Source organism: Lonchura striata, chromosome 2 (assembly GCF_050655825.1).
Source record: "Lonchura striata isolate lonStrDom1 chromosome 2, ASM5065582v1, whole genome shotgun sequence".
NCBI lineage: Eukaryota > Metazoa > Chordata > Aves > Passeriformes > Estrildidae > Lonchura > Lonchura striata.
This window is the reverse complement of record NC_140704.1, coordinates 143955403-143971692: the sequence shown is the minus strand read 5'-3', so window position 1 is coordinate 143971692 and position 16290 is coordinate 143955403. Positions and strand designations below refer to the sequence as shown.

Sequence of the window (16290 nt, the reverse complement as noted above, 5' to 3'; positions counted from 1 at the left end):
ACAGCTACCTAACAGCCAGCTCCACCTCAGTGTTCCAATGCTGCTTTTATGGAGTAGCCTGTAGTAAAGGAAGGCTGGAAATGGCAGTGCTAATGGTAGCAGCAGATGACTTTGCATGTTACTCCATTTCTACTGCATATGATTATAAATGCAGGTGGGAGTTGTCAAAAAGCTGGGGAAGTAAAACTCTCTTATGTTCATTTTCTCACTCAGAGCTCAACATGCTTTTCTCATCTGGCTTTGCATGCTGGTAGCTTTGTCTTTTGTTGTTTCACTGAGGCTTTGCTCTTTTCCAGGTGCCAGGAGACAACGAGAAGCACTGGAAGCCAGTGTTAGTGGTTTTGACAGAGAAAGACCTCTTAATATATGAGAGCATGCCACGGATAAAGGAAGCCTGGTTCAGCCCTGTGCATACCTACCCCCTGCTTGCCACCAGGTACTTTTGCTTTTCAGTCATGAAAGATTTCAGGAGCAGTGGGAGCAGCTGAGTCAGCCAGGAACAGGTATAGCTGGTACACAGCTGTAGTCACACTTGAAATGTTGTGGTTTCAGAAGCAAGTTCTTCAGTGGGCTGATGTGCTGAGCTTCACTCCTCTCTTCTCCATTTCAAGTTTTGGCTGAAGCTGATGACCAGAAACTCACTGGGATTTTGGATGTGGCAACTTAGCCTGGATTCAGAGGCAGGAATGATGAGAAAGAGCTGAGAGCTCAATCTCCTGGGATTCCTATCTCAGTGTCCAGACCTGTGAGCTAGGCAGAAACACCCTGACTTACAGCTGCTCCTCCAGGCTGAAAAAAGTGGACTTGTTGCCCTGAGTTTAATGTTCTGATGTGGCAGTTCTACACCACCAGTTTGGGCCTTTCAGAGTGTTCCACATGTGATAGAAACACATCAGCACAGCTTCTGTTCCTTCTCTAGCAAATTAGTTCCTGGCTTTTTTTGATTAAAATGGTAAGCTTGGAAGACACATTCTGGAATCTAGGTTAGGAATAAGAATTTGCTTTATTTTGAAGGTAACCATTAACACTAATTCAGAGAGACCTTTCCCATAGTTTCCTTTATGCAGTGGAAACTGTCTGTGCTTCTTCATGTGAATCTTAATCACGTTTCTCTGCCAGTATGGCCAAAGGGCTTGAGAAAGAGCTGTTGTTCCTTGTTTCAGCTTTGCTACAGGCCTCTATTATACCATTTTCAAAGAGTTCTCATTCAGAAGGGCTGGTTGCCCTGGCCAGAAGCAGTGGGGCTCTTGCTGCACTCTCATTAGTTAATTTTTGTTCTCTGTGTCTCCCCAAATGAACTGACGCTTTGCTGCTAAGTCATGATGTTAAAAAAATTAGAGTTGAACTCACTGATTTACATTTATGGTGTGTTCCAACAGTGGGAAGCCACCTTCTGACACCCCCATGGGGTGAGAGACACCAGCTTGCAGCTGGTTGCATGGTATGGTGCTGGATGCAATTGACAATTCTAGGTGACAAGTCCCAATGAAAGCTGGGTAAATATTGCAGCCTGTGTCCAGCTGTATCACTATGTCTTAGAGTTTGAGAAGCAATAGCACCACAGCAGAAGGTGATGCACTTCCTCCCCTTTTTTTCAGGGTTTCATTTTTACATGAGCTCAAATCCTCCTTGAAATGACTGGGTATCTTGTAGTGCACCCTGCCCCTTCCTTGCCACATGTCCTCATGTGTAAAGACAACTCCTTGCTGAGTATTGCCAGCTCCCATCATCAGTGAGACCAATTTACTGCATCAGATAATCTAAGTCCACATCTTGGGGCCTGTTAATTATTTTGTCTCATGAGGTCACATTGGATAGCAGACAGCCTTGCCTTGGGTGGTCATTTCTTTGTCTGATGGGATACCTTCCATTGGTTTTCATGCTGGAGGGGAATGAGAAGTTGCACAGCACATGTGTCAGGCTGCTGAAGGGTCTTTACAGACTGGGAAGAAAGAAAGCCAGGGTGGTCTGTAAGAAAGCCAGGATGCAGTTCAGAAAGGACAGGTGCAAAGGTCAGTGCTGGGGAATAATCACCTCTGCAATTTTGGGGTGGTATGTGAGCAACAAAATAGTTGCTCTGCTAGGAAGCACCTGAGCACTGTGATAAAATTGCTTCAATCTAAGGTGTTGTGTTTTTGAGAGGGGAAAATGGAGACAATAATCTTGGGTTATAGCAGCAGTGTTGCATTTTGGGCAGATGTAGTAATCATACCTAACTACAGAGAAGGAGCAAAGCCTCAGGTGATACTCCATGTTCATGAGAGGCATTGCACTTCCAAAAAGATGCCAGTTTACTGTGGAAGGTCTAGAAGAAATCAATGCAAATATATAACATAGAAACACTATCAGGAGGGGGATATTTAAGAAACCTTAGTAGCCTAATCTAGATAAGTTCATGGAAAACATGTCAGTAGTTTTCAGATGTGAAGATAAGACACAAGGAGGACAGGGGAGTATCTTTTCCAGATCCCTCCTGAACATAACAGGACATAGTTGACTGCACTTGTGGCAAGGAATTGGTGTGGTACGGGTTTAGATTCTCTGGGAAAGGCGTGCAGTCCTCAGCACTGGGGGCATTGAAAGATGGGTGACACACATTTGGCCCTGCTCTGTGAAGGGAAATGTGCTGGGTGACCTCCTGACCACTATTCCAGTCCTATTTCTGTGATTTCTTACTACTATCACTGAATGTAACACCCAGATAAAAAGACAGCAGCTGTACAGAATTTGGTGTTCAGAATGGAGTCACAATGTGATAAATACACATATACACATATATAGCAGACTCCATAAATCTACTATAGAGATTTATAGATCATAAATAGATATTTATGATCTATAAATATATATTTTTAGATTATATTTACATTTATCATTTAGGGAATCTAAATCATAAATATAAATTCCCTAAGTCATTACACCTCCTGTTTTGGATGATTTTGATTAAAACTCTGCAGGGTCTTACTTTTATGATCTACCACACTGAGTACAGTTATAGCAAAAAAAAATATCAGGTTTTCTGTTGATATTGACTGCTGTGTTCATTCTCAGTCAGTGATTCCCCTTCTTGTGATGAGTTTTTTAATCCCCTCTGTGCATTGATCAGTGCAATTTAGAACTTTTCACCTGGAAAGTTTGAAGAGCACATATTGTAATCTTAGCTGATCCCATCTTTCAGATTTTTATGAGTCCTTGGGAAAATATTTTTGCTTAGCTAATGCATATTTGAAAAGCTGCTGAAACTGGAAAACTTCAGTGCCAGATACTGTACAGAGTCATGCTTAATCTACTCAAGACATAATGAGCAGAGAAAATTGGAAAATGCTAGAAGGATTACAATCTTCTTACAGTCCTTTAACAGCAAAATTTCAACATGCCCTTCTTGTTTGATGATGTTTGCCTACATCCTATGGATGACTTTAAGACCTAAAAATATTTTACAGTCAATCTTTTCTAGCTTTGTGTGGAATATAAATAATAGCTCAAATAAAACTGAGATCAGATTTAAGTTGTTCCTTTAAATCTCTGCACAGGGAGGCAGAGCAGCTGGCACACAGCCTTGACTCCAAGGACCTTTTTGTCATAATCTCTGTTTCAGTGTTTCCTTATGCTTGAATAACAGTACCTCCTTCTAGCATGGGAATGGGGCTTAAGTAATTACATCTTATATGTTTGCAATCAAATTCCATTATCTATCATAGCCAGATATGAAAGGAAAGGGGAAAAAAAATAGCAGCCCATGTTGGGCTCTGATTAAAGATCAGGTAAGAAGCTTTTGTGTACAGCTGAGGTCTGTAACCAGAAAGTATTAAAGCAGTTTGTTAGCTAATGACATGGAAGGAGTCCTCCTTTGGGGGAAGGAGTTTGGGGGCACTGTTTAGTCATCGGGGCAAGTGGTCAGAAGGACAGGCAGAGAGCACTGGGTGCCCTGAGTGCCCCAAGAAGGTGTATGGGTGCTGTGCAAGCTCTCTGCTTGTCTTCCCAAGGCAGTGAGGAGGGCTGTGGGTGCCTCCCTGCAGATGAATTGGGAGAATGTGCATAGGTTTCCAAGGAGTACAGCCATTCCAGGGCAGGTTTCAAATGCTGTCAGGGTGCCATAGGAAAGGTCAGATGGCAGTGGTGTTCTGATCACAGTGTTGATGCACTTGTACGTGGTCTCTTCTGAGCTAAATCTCAAGTGAGCAGCTGAAGGCTTCCTTTGAATGTCAGTGCTGGTTTCACTGTCCTTTCTGCAGAGACCATTAGATCTGGCTGTTGCAATAAATTGTTGAAACTCTTCCCATAGCATTAGGATGAGACACAGGTCCCAGTGCATCTCACCCTGCACCAGCACTCCATATTAGACCACATCCATCTCGCTATGACACGTTTGCAAAGAATAAGGTTAAAAAGGTCCCTGAAATACAGAGAGACAAGGGCGGAATGAGGGAGGATCGAGGATTGCAGGCGCTGCGCCCCGAGCCGTGCGCCGTGCCCGGCCGTCTCCTGCCCTCTCGGCGCTCGGCCCTCGGGCTCCGGGGCTCGCACGTCCCCCAGGAACCTCCACGGAGCACAGGAGCCTTCAAGGGGTTGGGTGGGTATTGCCAGAGCCGGGCCTGCCGTGCTTCTTTGGCCCTGGGCTGCAGCAAACACCGCACACACACAGCCTCCCCTGCAGCCGCAGCGATGGGAGGCAGGAGCGAGGGGAAGCCTTCTGTGAGGTTTCTAAGGCTGTTCTTTGCCTTTTAAGGTATCTCTGTGGTCTTTAGGATAAAACATCTTCTATGTAAATGAAATGGTCCACATTAATGCAACTTTATTAAAGCATCCTTTGACTTGTAGCCAAATACATCAGCACTGCCAGCTGGTACATAAATATTATCAAATGTCCTCCTGCATGTTTGTCTAGTTCGTGTTTAAGTGCATGACTTTCCAAAGCATGATCTGGAGTTGCTTGATGGAAAAGCAACTATTTTTAAATAGTGAGACTGGATTTTTAATAATGAGGAGATAATAATAAAAGGCAAACAAGGATCAATGTTCATGTTGGATTTGTTCACATACTTTAATTTGTGAAGTGCGTCTTCAGTCTATCCATATGCTGAAAAATCTACAGTACTATGGATACAGCATGAAGGTGTGAGGGAGTGGATGGTGGTGCTGTTTTGGAAGGAAATCAAACATTGGAACCATCTGTTTGTTATGTATTCAGTAACATAAGTAATAGAAAATGATTTTTTTATATAGCTGATGAGCACTGCATAAAGGAGATGACCCAGGAAAAAGGTGGAATAGTTTTATTTCTAACTACCAACTTGATGTGATTTTCCCGGCTGCTTTTCCACAGCCCAGTAGCTGAAGGCAGCACGAGAGCAGTGGCCGTGCCTGTACCTGGGTGACCACCCAGGACAGACAGCAGCAGATGTCACTGGAGATTTCAGTTATCTGATTCCTGCCTTAATTATCAAGATGTAGCTTCCCCTCAGAGTTTGCACCCTCTCAAACCAAATGAAAGGGAATTAAAGTTTTTGGGCTGTTTGTTTGCCCCTCAGCCCCCAATTTCAAAATTTGCCTATAGTATAGATAGGAGGCCCTGAGTATCAAAGCTGAGTGGGGCATTAACTCAGCCTTTCTAGAGGGAAAAACCCCCTTATTGTCCTGCCCAGACACAGGGCAGGGCATCTCTGACCAGGACATTCTGTGTCTCACTTCCCAGGAGCTCTTGGGACCATAAAATCAAAGGGGATGCTCAAAATCAAAATAAAGTTTCCATGAACTTGAGCATGAACAAATCTTGCAAACCTTCAAGTGGGGTATGAAAGAGGGGTGCTGCATCTCTTTGACACAATGTGCATCTCAAATGTCAGCATGGACTGTAAGGGAACTGGGGAAAATTTCAGATGCCTTGTGGCTGGTGTTTCAATAATTGAAAAGCCAAAGCTGTGCTTTTTCTTTCCTTTCTGCTTTTTTTGTTTCTACTAAAATGTCAATGTTTGGTGGCATACCTGTACAGTGTCAGCTAACAGGCAACTATTCTTGCTGATGCAAAACAATGATTTGCGGGTAAATTAGTATTCAGTAAATTAGTTTAATCTAATGTTTTCTCCTTTAGCACAAGTGTTCTACCATGCCACATATTTTATAGACTACTGTGAAGTATACTGTTTGCCTATAGAAAGAAAAACAAAAGGTACAAAACAGAAATAAGCTTTTCAAATTTCATTTTGTGATTGCCTCTGAGAGTTGGTCTCTGAATCTCAAAGAGTGATGAGCTCCCCTGGATTATTCTTTTCAGATGTATCAGTGCTGTGTCCCTGAGTGAATTCTCTGTTGACTGTCCATACTTTTATAGGGAAAAAAACAACATAAAAGGGCAGATTTAAGAAAGAATTGTTTTTTATGAAGTATTGATTTTCTCACTCAAAAATATTCCCTGCTCTTTTTGTTTGCCCACATGAACAAACCTTTCCTGGTCACAGGAGAGCAGCTGTTGATGCTGGGCAAAAAAATGTTAATTGCAGACAAATGTGAGAGAATTTCATATCACAAGTAGCTGCAACATTTTGCATTTTACAGGTTCCATATGTGAAAAGTAAGTACAAGACAGTACTTTGGCATCTACATATTTTACAGAGCTTCATGCTTTATTCAGCTGTATTTATCATTGAATTTGATGGCAGATGTTTAAGCTTTAGAGCAAATGCTGCTTCACCATGGAAGCTGGATTCAGCTGCCTCATCTGAGCCAGTACTTGTATCTGTGGACCAGATTCCATTACCACACACCAGTCAGGGATTTCTCTCAGTTCCTCAATCAAAGGGATGTTTTGTACAATTAATTTTAAATAATTTTGGGACATCCATGTCATCACCTGTGTGTCCAGCTGCTTCTGCACTCACTGCCTTGGACCTCACTCTTCTGAGAGAGAATATAGAGGAGATGCAAGTTCTCATGCTCCCAACCATGTGTATTAGGAATGTGCAGAGCAGAGCTGTGCTCAGGTGGGGATTTTGGTGCAGTGAACTGTTGTTAGAATTGCCTGATGTGTTTTCAAATCCAATTGCAGGTTGGTCCATTCTGGCCCAGGAAAAGGCTCACCGAAGTCAGGGGTGGATTTGTCGTTTGCAACCCGTACCGGTACAAGACAAGGGATTGAAACTCATCTGTTCAGGACTGAGACCAGTCGAGACCTCTCATTGTGGACGAGGAGTGTAGTGCAGGGCTGCCACAACTCTGCAGAGCTCATCACAGAAATCACCACAGGTGAGCAACACCTGCAGCACTTCCACACCTCCACACCCTTCCCATGACAATTGTGTCAGTCCAAGTTCCTTCTGTTAGAGGTGATTTACTTAAAAAAATGTGCATGCTTGGGATTCTACTTGTTTAAAATACTGTCAGGTTCTGAGCAGTCCCAGCTGCTGTGGTACCTGTGTCCAGTGACACATTCATTGTCATGCTGACTTTCAGGTTGTTTTCAACACGTTGTTTTAGAAACAAGTCTGTAGTCAGCCATGTAGGCCTGCATGTCAGAGAGGAGTGATTGTCAGAGGTTTGTCCAGAAACCCACAGAAAAGAACGTTTTTATGAGATTCAGGAAACTCCTGAGAGCCCATCAGGAGTTTCTCCAGCAGAGGGAGGAGGCAGAAGAGGACTGGCACATTCACAAGTATGAATTGATCATTTAATCACCCAGCTCTGCACAATAAATGAGAGTAAAAACACACAAACCAGTCTAATAACCACATTTTGATGGGTAGTAATTTCCTTCCCTGAACATTAGGGTGTCACTTCTCAGTGCTTCTGTACATGCAAAATCAATTGTAATATAAGTACTTGGCTGCAGATGCTCTGGACTCATACCCTGTTTGGCCAGGTAGCTGTAAGCCTGGGGTGACTCTGGGGTATGAGGCTGGGCCTTTCTCCTGAGTGCCCCCAGGCTTTGCAGTCCATCCCGTGCTAGTCCTACAATTGGCAGGGCTGTTAATGTTGAATTTTATCTCCAGTCATTTCCTAAAAATGTGAGAGCAGGAGCCAAAGCACAAATCCAGCCATGCCAAAGGGCAGCTCTTGTTTCTCAAAGCTCAGGTAGAGTCATGGCTGCTTGCCAGCTGCCTGGCCCTAGCCCAAATAGGGAGCTCAGGATGCTCTGTGAGGGGCCTCTGATGTGCAAACCAGCCAGAGAGCTCAGTGGGAACCAGCTCCAGAACAGGTCCCTCTCCTCAGCACCATGACATAGATGCCATTCTTTCCTAAAGAAGGGCATCAGCCCCTTCTTTTATCACAGTGCTTTTATCCCGCTGCCAAGGATCCTCCTTGCTATAATTGTTCCAAGAAAGTGATTGAATAGTGAATTTGGAATGTGAACTCCAAAACTCTTCATTCTTTAATTTGGATCATGGCCCCTCTTTCAGAGCTGAGGGGGAGATGCAGACTTTCTGCTGCAGTAGCTATTATATACAATTATCTGGGCCCTTTTTCAATTACTACGACACTAATGAGACTCAGGAGCGTCTTCATCTTTGTCAAAATACTTTAGGGAAACCCTTTACAACTCCTAATTTTCTCATGCATTGTGTGCTGAATTTATTGATTCTGGCTGTGTCTGTCAGATGCAAGAAGAGTAGTTGTGACTTTGTCAAGGTTTGGAAGGAGGAAACACCAGTCTGAGCCGTCTTAAACTTCAGTACACAGTTTTTGTCAGTATGTAGATATATGATGGAACGTGAAGAACTTCTTTTAAGAATGTGAGAGACTAAATTTTGATTTCTTCTCCAGCTTGCACATACAAAAGCCAGGAGTGCCGCTTGACCATCCACTATGAGCACGGATTCTCTCTTACAACCGAACCGCAAGATGGTGCCTTCTCCAAGACAATTGCACAATATCCCTATGAAAAACTGAAAATGTCCTCAGATGATGGGATAAGGATGCTTTATTTGGACTTTGGAGAAAAAGATGGAGAAATTGTAAGTACTGTGTTTAGAAGGGGTGCATGTTACCATCTCTTTGGTTGTCCTACAGGCTATGGGTGGAGAAGCACTAATGGAAGCTGTACTAGATGAGCACTGTAGGCCCCTTCCAACTGAAATACTTTATTCCATTCTGTTCCATTCTAACAATTGGCCAGTGCCAAGTTCTAGTACCAGTATTTAGACACTGCGTTTTCTAGCACAGCATGAGGATCAGGCTTTAGAAGGAGATAAACTAAAAAGACAGTTAAAATCGTAAAGCCATAGAGAGATGAAAGATTTGTCATAGTTTAGAACAAATTTTACTTCTAAATGGCCAGATGTTAAAATTTTTGTATGTATCCATTTCACTTTTTTAAATGATTGAGGGTGGAAGACCTTAAGAATGCGACCTTATTAATTCCAGTGTACACATAGGGACTTCATGTTATGACACAAGTTATGTTTTAGGTTGTTTTGAACATGTAGTTGCTGAAAAAAAAGCTACGGATGTTGTGCAAACTGTCTGCATAAGCCTCTAGGCTGTCACAATGCCTAAAAATAAGATGCATATTCCACTATAAATCCATGAATTACAAATGTAAACATAGTCTTTTCTCCAAGATTTTTTCATCAGTTCCTAAATGTGGTGGGTACTTAATTCTAAACATCATGTTTGTTAACATATATTCTGCAAACTCCTTATTTTCAGGCTTTGAAGGGAATTTCTTACTAGCCGTCAATAAAGTTGATTCATGACTGCTGGAAAGGTGTTACAAATAAGTGTTTGAGATTGCTTAAAAAATCATCAGCAAGGGTATCAGCACAAACCAGATTTAATATTTAGTGACAGCATGACAGAGTTTGTTGGCAAGATTTGTTGGCAAAATTTACTTCCTACAGGACAATTAAGGCACACCAAGGAAACAAAGCAGCAACAAAACAAAAGCAGGCAATCAAAATCCAGGCAATCAAAACAGAAATGAACTGAGAACTGTCTATGGGGCCTGTGTGGGTGTTAAGGTGAGCATATCAAAAGGATTGTGAAGGCAAGGATAAAAAAGAACATAGTCTAAAACCTTAAGAGCACTCAAACTTTACAGTACTTTAACTTAACTTATACCTTAAACCTAACAATTTCACAAAAGAGCAACACTTAACTTATACCTAACTTGACTTATAGCTTAACAATTTAACAGAGGAATAGCAGCATTTAATCCAACTTAGAACTTCAAAGTTGAACTTAGCAACTCAATAGAAGAACAGCAGCCTTTAACTTAGTTTACAACTTATGACTCAACCTTACTTATGGGCCTAATTTACTGAGATATCTAAGGTTCTTAAACATCTAAGAAAACAGCATGTTTCCCAGATTTGCTAAAGCATATACACAGGCAGAAAGAGTCAGTGCAAACAAGGTACCTGTGAAAAATTCCCCTCAGAGGTCAGGGAAACACTCACTTTGGATGCTTTTGCATCTCCCAGTGGGAAAAGGGTCAGGCCTCAAGGACTGAGGTTACCAGCCCAGGACTTGTTAGGTGATCCTCCAAGTACAGACCTGCTAAGAGGGAGGTGTTGGTCACAGCCTGCTGCAGTTCAGGAGAGCTCAAAGGGTCTCATTTTGGACAGCTGTTCATAGGGTCACAAAAGAGTCAGCTTTTGTCATAACATTGATTCATCCTGGCCACAGTTTGGGTCGGCACTTTCTCTGAGTGTTTTGCTGTTCAGGCAAGGAAAAGTTTCCAAGGTTGTTCATAAGAAAAACAGGAACTCCTTAGAAGCAGTAGTTCCTGGGAGCAGATGGGTGTTTCTGATAAGCTTAAGAAGGGATGAGCCCAGGTGCTGCTTTTCAAGGCCAAGGCCTAATGAGCATTTCTCAGATTGCAGTGCAGCATGGAAAAAGGAGGGAGCAGGGCAGAATGCACCACCACGAAAGGCAAACGTGGCCCTGTTGGGCCTCTGCACACTGACAAGCCTGTCATGCTTAGCAAGTGCGTGGTGAGATCATCTGAACCATGACTACAGAAAACAAATCTGAGTTCAGTCTCACGGCTGGCTGGGAGAACAGAGAAGCAGCTGTGCAGCACCGGCTGAAGGTACTTCAGCTGCACCAACAGCAGATGCACTGGGCATCAGACAGAGCAGTCCCACCACCATCCCAGGCAGAAATGGCCAAAAAAATGGTGTTGAGCCTCTCGAAGAAGTGCTTGCAGAGTCTGACTCAGTTTTCTGCTGCTCACCCAGGCGATACAAAGCCAGAGGCATCAGGATCTCACCTGCTTCCAAGATGCTTGTTAGTTTTAGTAACCTAAATATTTGCAGCTGAATGTAAAGGAAAAACAATATAGTGTAGAGTTGTTATTAATAGAAGCCTGTTCAAAATATCAGACAGCAGTTTGAGTATTCAGTAAATTATTTCCTTTTTGAGCTATAATTCTCAGCTTGATTTTTTTTTTTTCTGTACTTTCAGCAACTGGACCTTCATTCCTGTCCAAAACCAATTGTTTTCATCATTCATTCCTTCCTGTCAGCAAAGATCACGAGACTGGGCTTGGTGGCATAAGTGGGATCCATCTGTTTCTTCCAAGAGAGACGGGGTAACCACACTAATCTAAGTACAGTCAACAGCAGCAACTTGTCCTAGCTGTCAGCAGACACCAGCCTGGGACTCAGGACGGGGCATCGGTCATTTCTGCAGTCCTCCAAGGTCCAGGTTTCATTTCGATCAGCTGAGGAGATGGCATGACAAGGAAGATGGGGGATTTCATTGTAAATAATGGGATTTTAAAATCCCATATGAGATCGTAAAAGCGTGTAGTACCACACATGTAAATGTTTCAGAATCATAAATTGTGCCTATTTCAATGTACTTGTCTATACAAAGTAAAGGGCTATGCAGACAAGAGCACTTGTTGGTTGTGATGCAAGCCAAAGTTGGTTGGGGAGAAATACTCTAAAAATTGTCCCATCAACTGAAAGCAAAAGGTGCTTTCAGTTATAATTTGTGCACCTCTTCCAGATTTTTCTTTTGGAGCACTGCCAGAACCTATTGCATGAATACCCAGCAGAGCCTGCAAATACACACCTTTGAGCTGGACACTCTGAAGCAATCCAGCTGTGGCAGGTAACAGCTGGAGGGTCCCCCCCAGGGGCAGTTTCACATTAAGCAGTAACCACATGTCACCCACATTCCTAGTGATGGAGCCAAAGCAGGACCAGCCACAGGGATGGTGCTGAGAGCCAGCTGTCAGGTGGGACAGGCAGGAGGGTCCTTTGTTAATGAACACAGGATGCATTTTTATAGTGACTTCCCAGAACAGTTTCATGAGTTTCAGCTGCCTGGGAGCCCCAGCTCAAAGTTACCTGAATCCATTCTGAGCCATGATGATGCTTCTGCCAGCATATCTCCATGGTATTTTTCCAGTAGAAAGCCATACTAAGATTCTGTCCCTCCTACCCCTACTGAGTATCTTTTCTCAGGTAAGTCTGGTTGTGTGGTCTTCATAGAAAAATAAATATAGGGAAGGAGGAAGACTTGATTTTATGACTTTGTGAAAAATTTATTGAAGCAGCTCCACAACAGTGAGAAACATACACCAGGGCAGGAACATGAGCTGCACTCTTTGACATGGAACTGCTCCTATGGGCATGACTTGGCAAGACCAGATTTCTTGCTGGGGAAATACAAGATGTTCATCTCCATGCCCACAATTTACTGGTGACTGTTTGGCACCACAGCTTACTGTTCTGACTCAAAACATAATTCATGGAGTTTCAGCCTTATTCACAGCTACTTGAGCAGCAAAAAACAGGGAGGAATGCTGACTTTCAGCACCAGAGATGATACACAACAGCACACACCTGGAAATAATGAACTGGCATCACATTCGTGATTCCCACCATCATTTAATTTTAATCTGGTGGGAATAGGAAGAAGCAAAATGGGGATGCCACTTAGATTACTCTTCCTTTTTAAAAGGAACAGTTTCACACAGGGGTGGGGTTTTGTCTACTTTTAGAGTTTTGCTCTGAATTCACACTTTGAAAGACAGGGAGTAATATATTCAGTGTTTGTGGATGTTCAGTTTTCATATTACATTTCTTTTATCCAGAGAATGCACACAGATTTCAATTTAGCATCACTTGGCTGGCAAAGGGAAAAATTAAAAACACATTTTGGTTCCATGTTGTTTTTAAGCTAAATTTGAGAGTTAAGCATGTCATGCTGTCTATTCAAAGCATAAAATCATGGTGATTTCTATAGGTATTTTAATCATTAAAACCAATTAAAATATTGGGATGATGGGCTGAATTCATAAATACAGAAAATAATCACTGAAGAACAGCTCAATGCCCCATTGGAAGAGCAGCCCCATTCCCAGGATCTCTCATCAGTCAAAGGCACACCAGGTAGAGATCCACCAAGCTCTGCACTTTCATTTTACTGTCACGGTACTTGCACTTAAAAATTAATTCCTCATGTAAATTAACAAAGTAGGAGGTAACATGTTGCATAACTTACCAGTAAATTCCAGATGGACATTTCTCATTTAGTGACCACTGCCATTCACACAACTTGCTGTGGCAGTTACTTGGGACTCCTTGGGCTTGGGAGCTTCCAGGAGAGATGTGAGAAGCTGAGAGCAGTCGGTACGCAGGGGGACAGGACTCCGGGGAGGAGCTCATGTCACCTTACCAAGGAAACTCTTGTGTCAAGTCTTTAAAAAAACAGTTCAGGACATTTTTATTGCTGTTCCAAAGTACAACTTAAAAATTTGGAGATAGGCTCCAATAAAAATTCTGGGGGGGGGTAGGTTAAATACATATGTAAACTATACTGCACTATTTCCTTATTCCTTTTAACACTTAAAAATCACTGGAATGTTATACCTAACATGTATGTGCATTGTAAATATTACAAATTCCTATATTAGTGCCAACAATTAAATTACACAAAATGTAATCTAAGGTGCTCAGTCCTATATGAAGTCTAAGTGAATAACTAAGCAGTTTGCAAAGAAAATTCATATTATATATATTTATAGAAAAAAATTAATGATGATTACAGATGCTATTTCTTCATTTGCAGATTTTGGACTGATTCATATTGGATGGGATAGACAAATGAAATATGAACCTACTCCACATTTATAAAAGTATAGTGAATATTTATATTTTAGAGGAAAAGAATATATTTAATAAAGTCATTTATTGGATTTTTGTGAGATGAGCTTACTTTGTATCCAGACAAACTATCTGGAAGGCTGTCCTTTCCTTTTGGGCTGGGCGAAATACATTTAAACTTCAGTGTTTCTATTAAGAATTCTGTTACTGGAGAGAACTCTTAATTGCATTGGTGGAATGACTTAAAAAGTTAAACTTTGAAAAAAAACCCTGAAATCCCACAGGGATGTTTCAGGGCAGGTATTCAGACATCTCTGCTGAAGTTGCAATGCTTTCTCTGTTGCTTATACTGGACTAGGTGGTAACAGAAGACTTACAAAAAAATTAAGAAAAAGCAGAAATTTCTGCTCAAGTTTCTGCATTCAAGGACTGAGGCCAACATGTGCCTTTTTTCTCTTAGGAATGGTTATGGGAAAACAAATATTTTTTCTCCTTTGATTTAATTCTTAACTTAGTGGCCCAAATAGAAAAGCTAACTGTGAGAATTTTAGCCTTTTCTTTCAGTCTGACCTGAGTTATGACAGAACAGCCTCATGGAAAGCCTAAAAAGGGATATTCCAGAGTTTCACTCTTTTCACAAAATAATGACAATAAATGGAATGGTCTTATCAGGAAGCTTGTATAACTGCTTCACCATGAGAAAGATTGGGATATATACTGGAGCAAAAATGTTATTTGAAAAATGTGATCTGAAGTGTTTGTTAAAAAAAAAATAAAGCTGATCTGATTGTTTTCAGGGAATCATACTGGTGTTGCTAATAGTCCTGCCATTCAAATGGAAGCAGCATCTCTCTTAAGGTTCTTTAAAAATCAGAACAAGACTCTTGACATGCTACCAAGCAAATCACCACCACAAACACCATTAGAATTGATCCTTTGCAAATAACAAAACAAGTGTTTTATTTCTGCAGAATGTTAGAATTTCTTCCTCCCACAGGACATGGCAGCACCCTCCATCCAGCTCTTTGCATTGGGAAGCTCAGCTGATTTGAAGGGGAGATTTATCTGATTGCCACCTGAGAGCATTCTCAGTGTCCTCTTACTCATGCTTAAAAGTTATTTGGAACTTTTTTGGTTTCAGTGGAAGCAGAATCAGAGCCTAAAGAAATTATGTGCTACAGTTCATTACAGTACCATTGATTTCTAAATTGATGTTATTTACCATAAAAGTCAAACTGGCAGATTGATAAGTAGCTATTTACTGGATCTATTTACTATATAGAGAGACTATTAATACAGTATATATTACATATTTATATACACATACTGTGTATATTATGGACACTTTTGAATTCAGTGGTGACTTCAATTTTAAAAAGCAGATATTAATAATATTCTTGCAAAATTTTGAGAAATTCAGCCTGCTTGCTTAAAGTGAACCCCCAGATTAACCAAGGCAAAATTTTTATTTAAAAGAATGAGGGAAAAATATTTAACAAAGATACAACTTCCTGTTGAATATAATCACCTGCTTTTCCCACAGGGATTAGCTTTTCATTTTATTTCCTTCATCAGAATTCCCATACTTGTGTAAATAATTAGAGGCATTGCGAAAGAAATTTAGAAAACAAATTCCAAGGGAGAACTGTGAATTGGGACAAAGAAGTATGTGGATTTGGCATTAGTACCCAAGCTAAGTTCTGTGGTAGCCCAGTGATATTCATCATATAATTGCTGTAATATTACAAGTAATCACATCACCAAGTAATTGCAACCACATCAGTGCTGTCTCACCCCAATCCTGTGGGGAATATAAGCACATAACATGGATGGATTATATCCTTCTAACATATAATACATTCTGTTATTACATTATGCTTATTATATAGGAAGTATAGATTATGGGTAAACCAGAAATGTGTACTGGTGAACATGATTTAAATCTTGGTTTGCAAAAACATGAAAGCACACACACAAAATATGCATAAGGCAGACTGGATTTCGGGTTCAGCAGCCACAAACAAGAAAATAATTTGAACTTCAGAGGCAAAGGGTGATGTTACATTCTGCATCACTTCAGTTACAGCGTATCAGCCAAGCTGTAGAAACTCTCAGAGTGGGTAGTAAATAGATGTCATAAACATCTGTTTATGACACATATAAAATAATTTGGTTTAGTGCTTTTTCACTGGACCAGGTCAAATTATTGTGCCTGCTTTTTTGTAGGTTAAGAGGA

General features: G+C 41.3%; 1 protein-coding gene across 1 annotated transcript in view; it reads left to right on the top strand.

Moving 5' to 3' along the window:
- The window catches only part of SNTB1 (syntrophin beta 1), a 111308-nt gene extending 97162 nt beyond the window's left edge, over nt 1-14146 (top strand). Inside the window, exons 4-7 of the mRNA XM_021546490.3 lie at nt 297-436; nt 7046-7242; nt 8758-8948; nt 11401-14146. Of these exons, the coding sequence (XP_021402165.1) occupies nt 297-436; nt 7046-7242; nt 8758-8948; nt 11401-11493 (621 nt within the window). The 3' untranslated portion in view covers nt 11494-14146. The remainder of the gene's footprint in view (nt 1-296; nt 437-7045; nt 7243-8757; nt 8949-11400) is intronic.
- Nucleotides 14147-16290: the final 2144 nt, after the last annotated feature.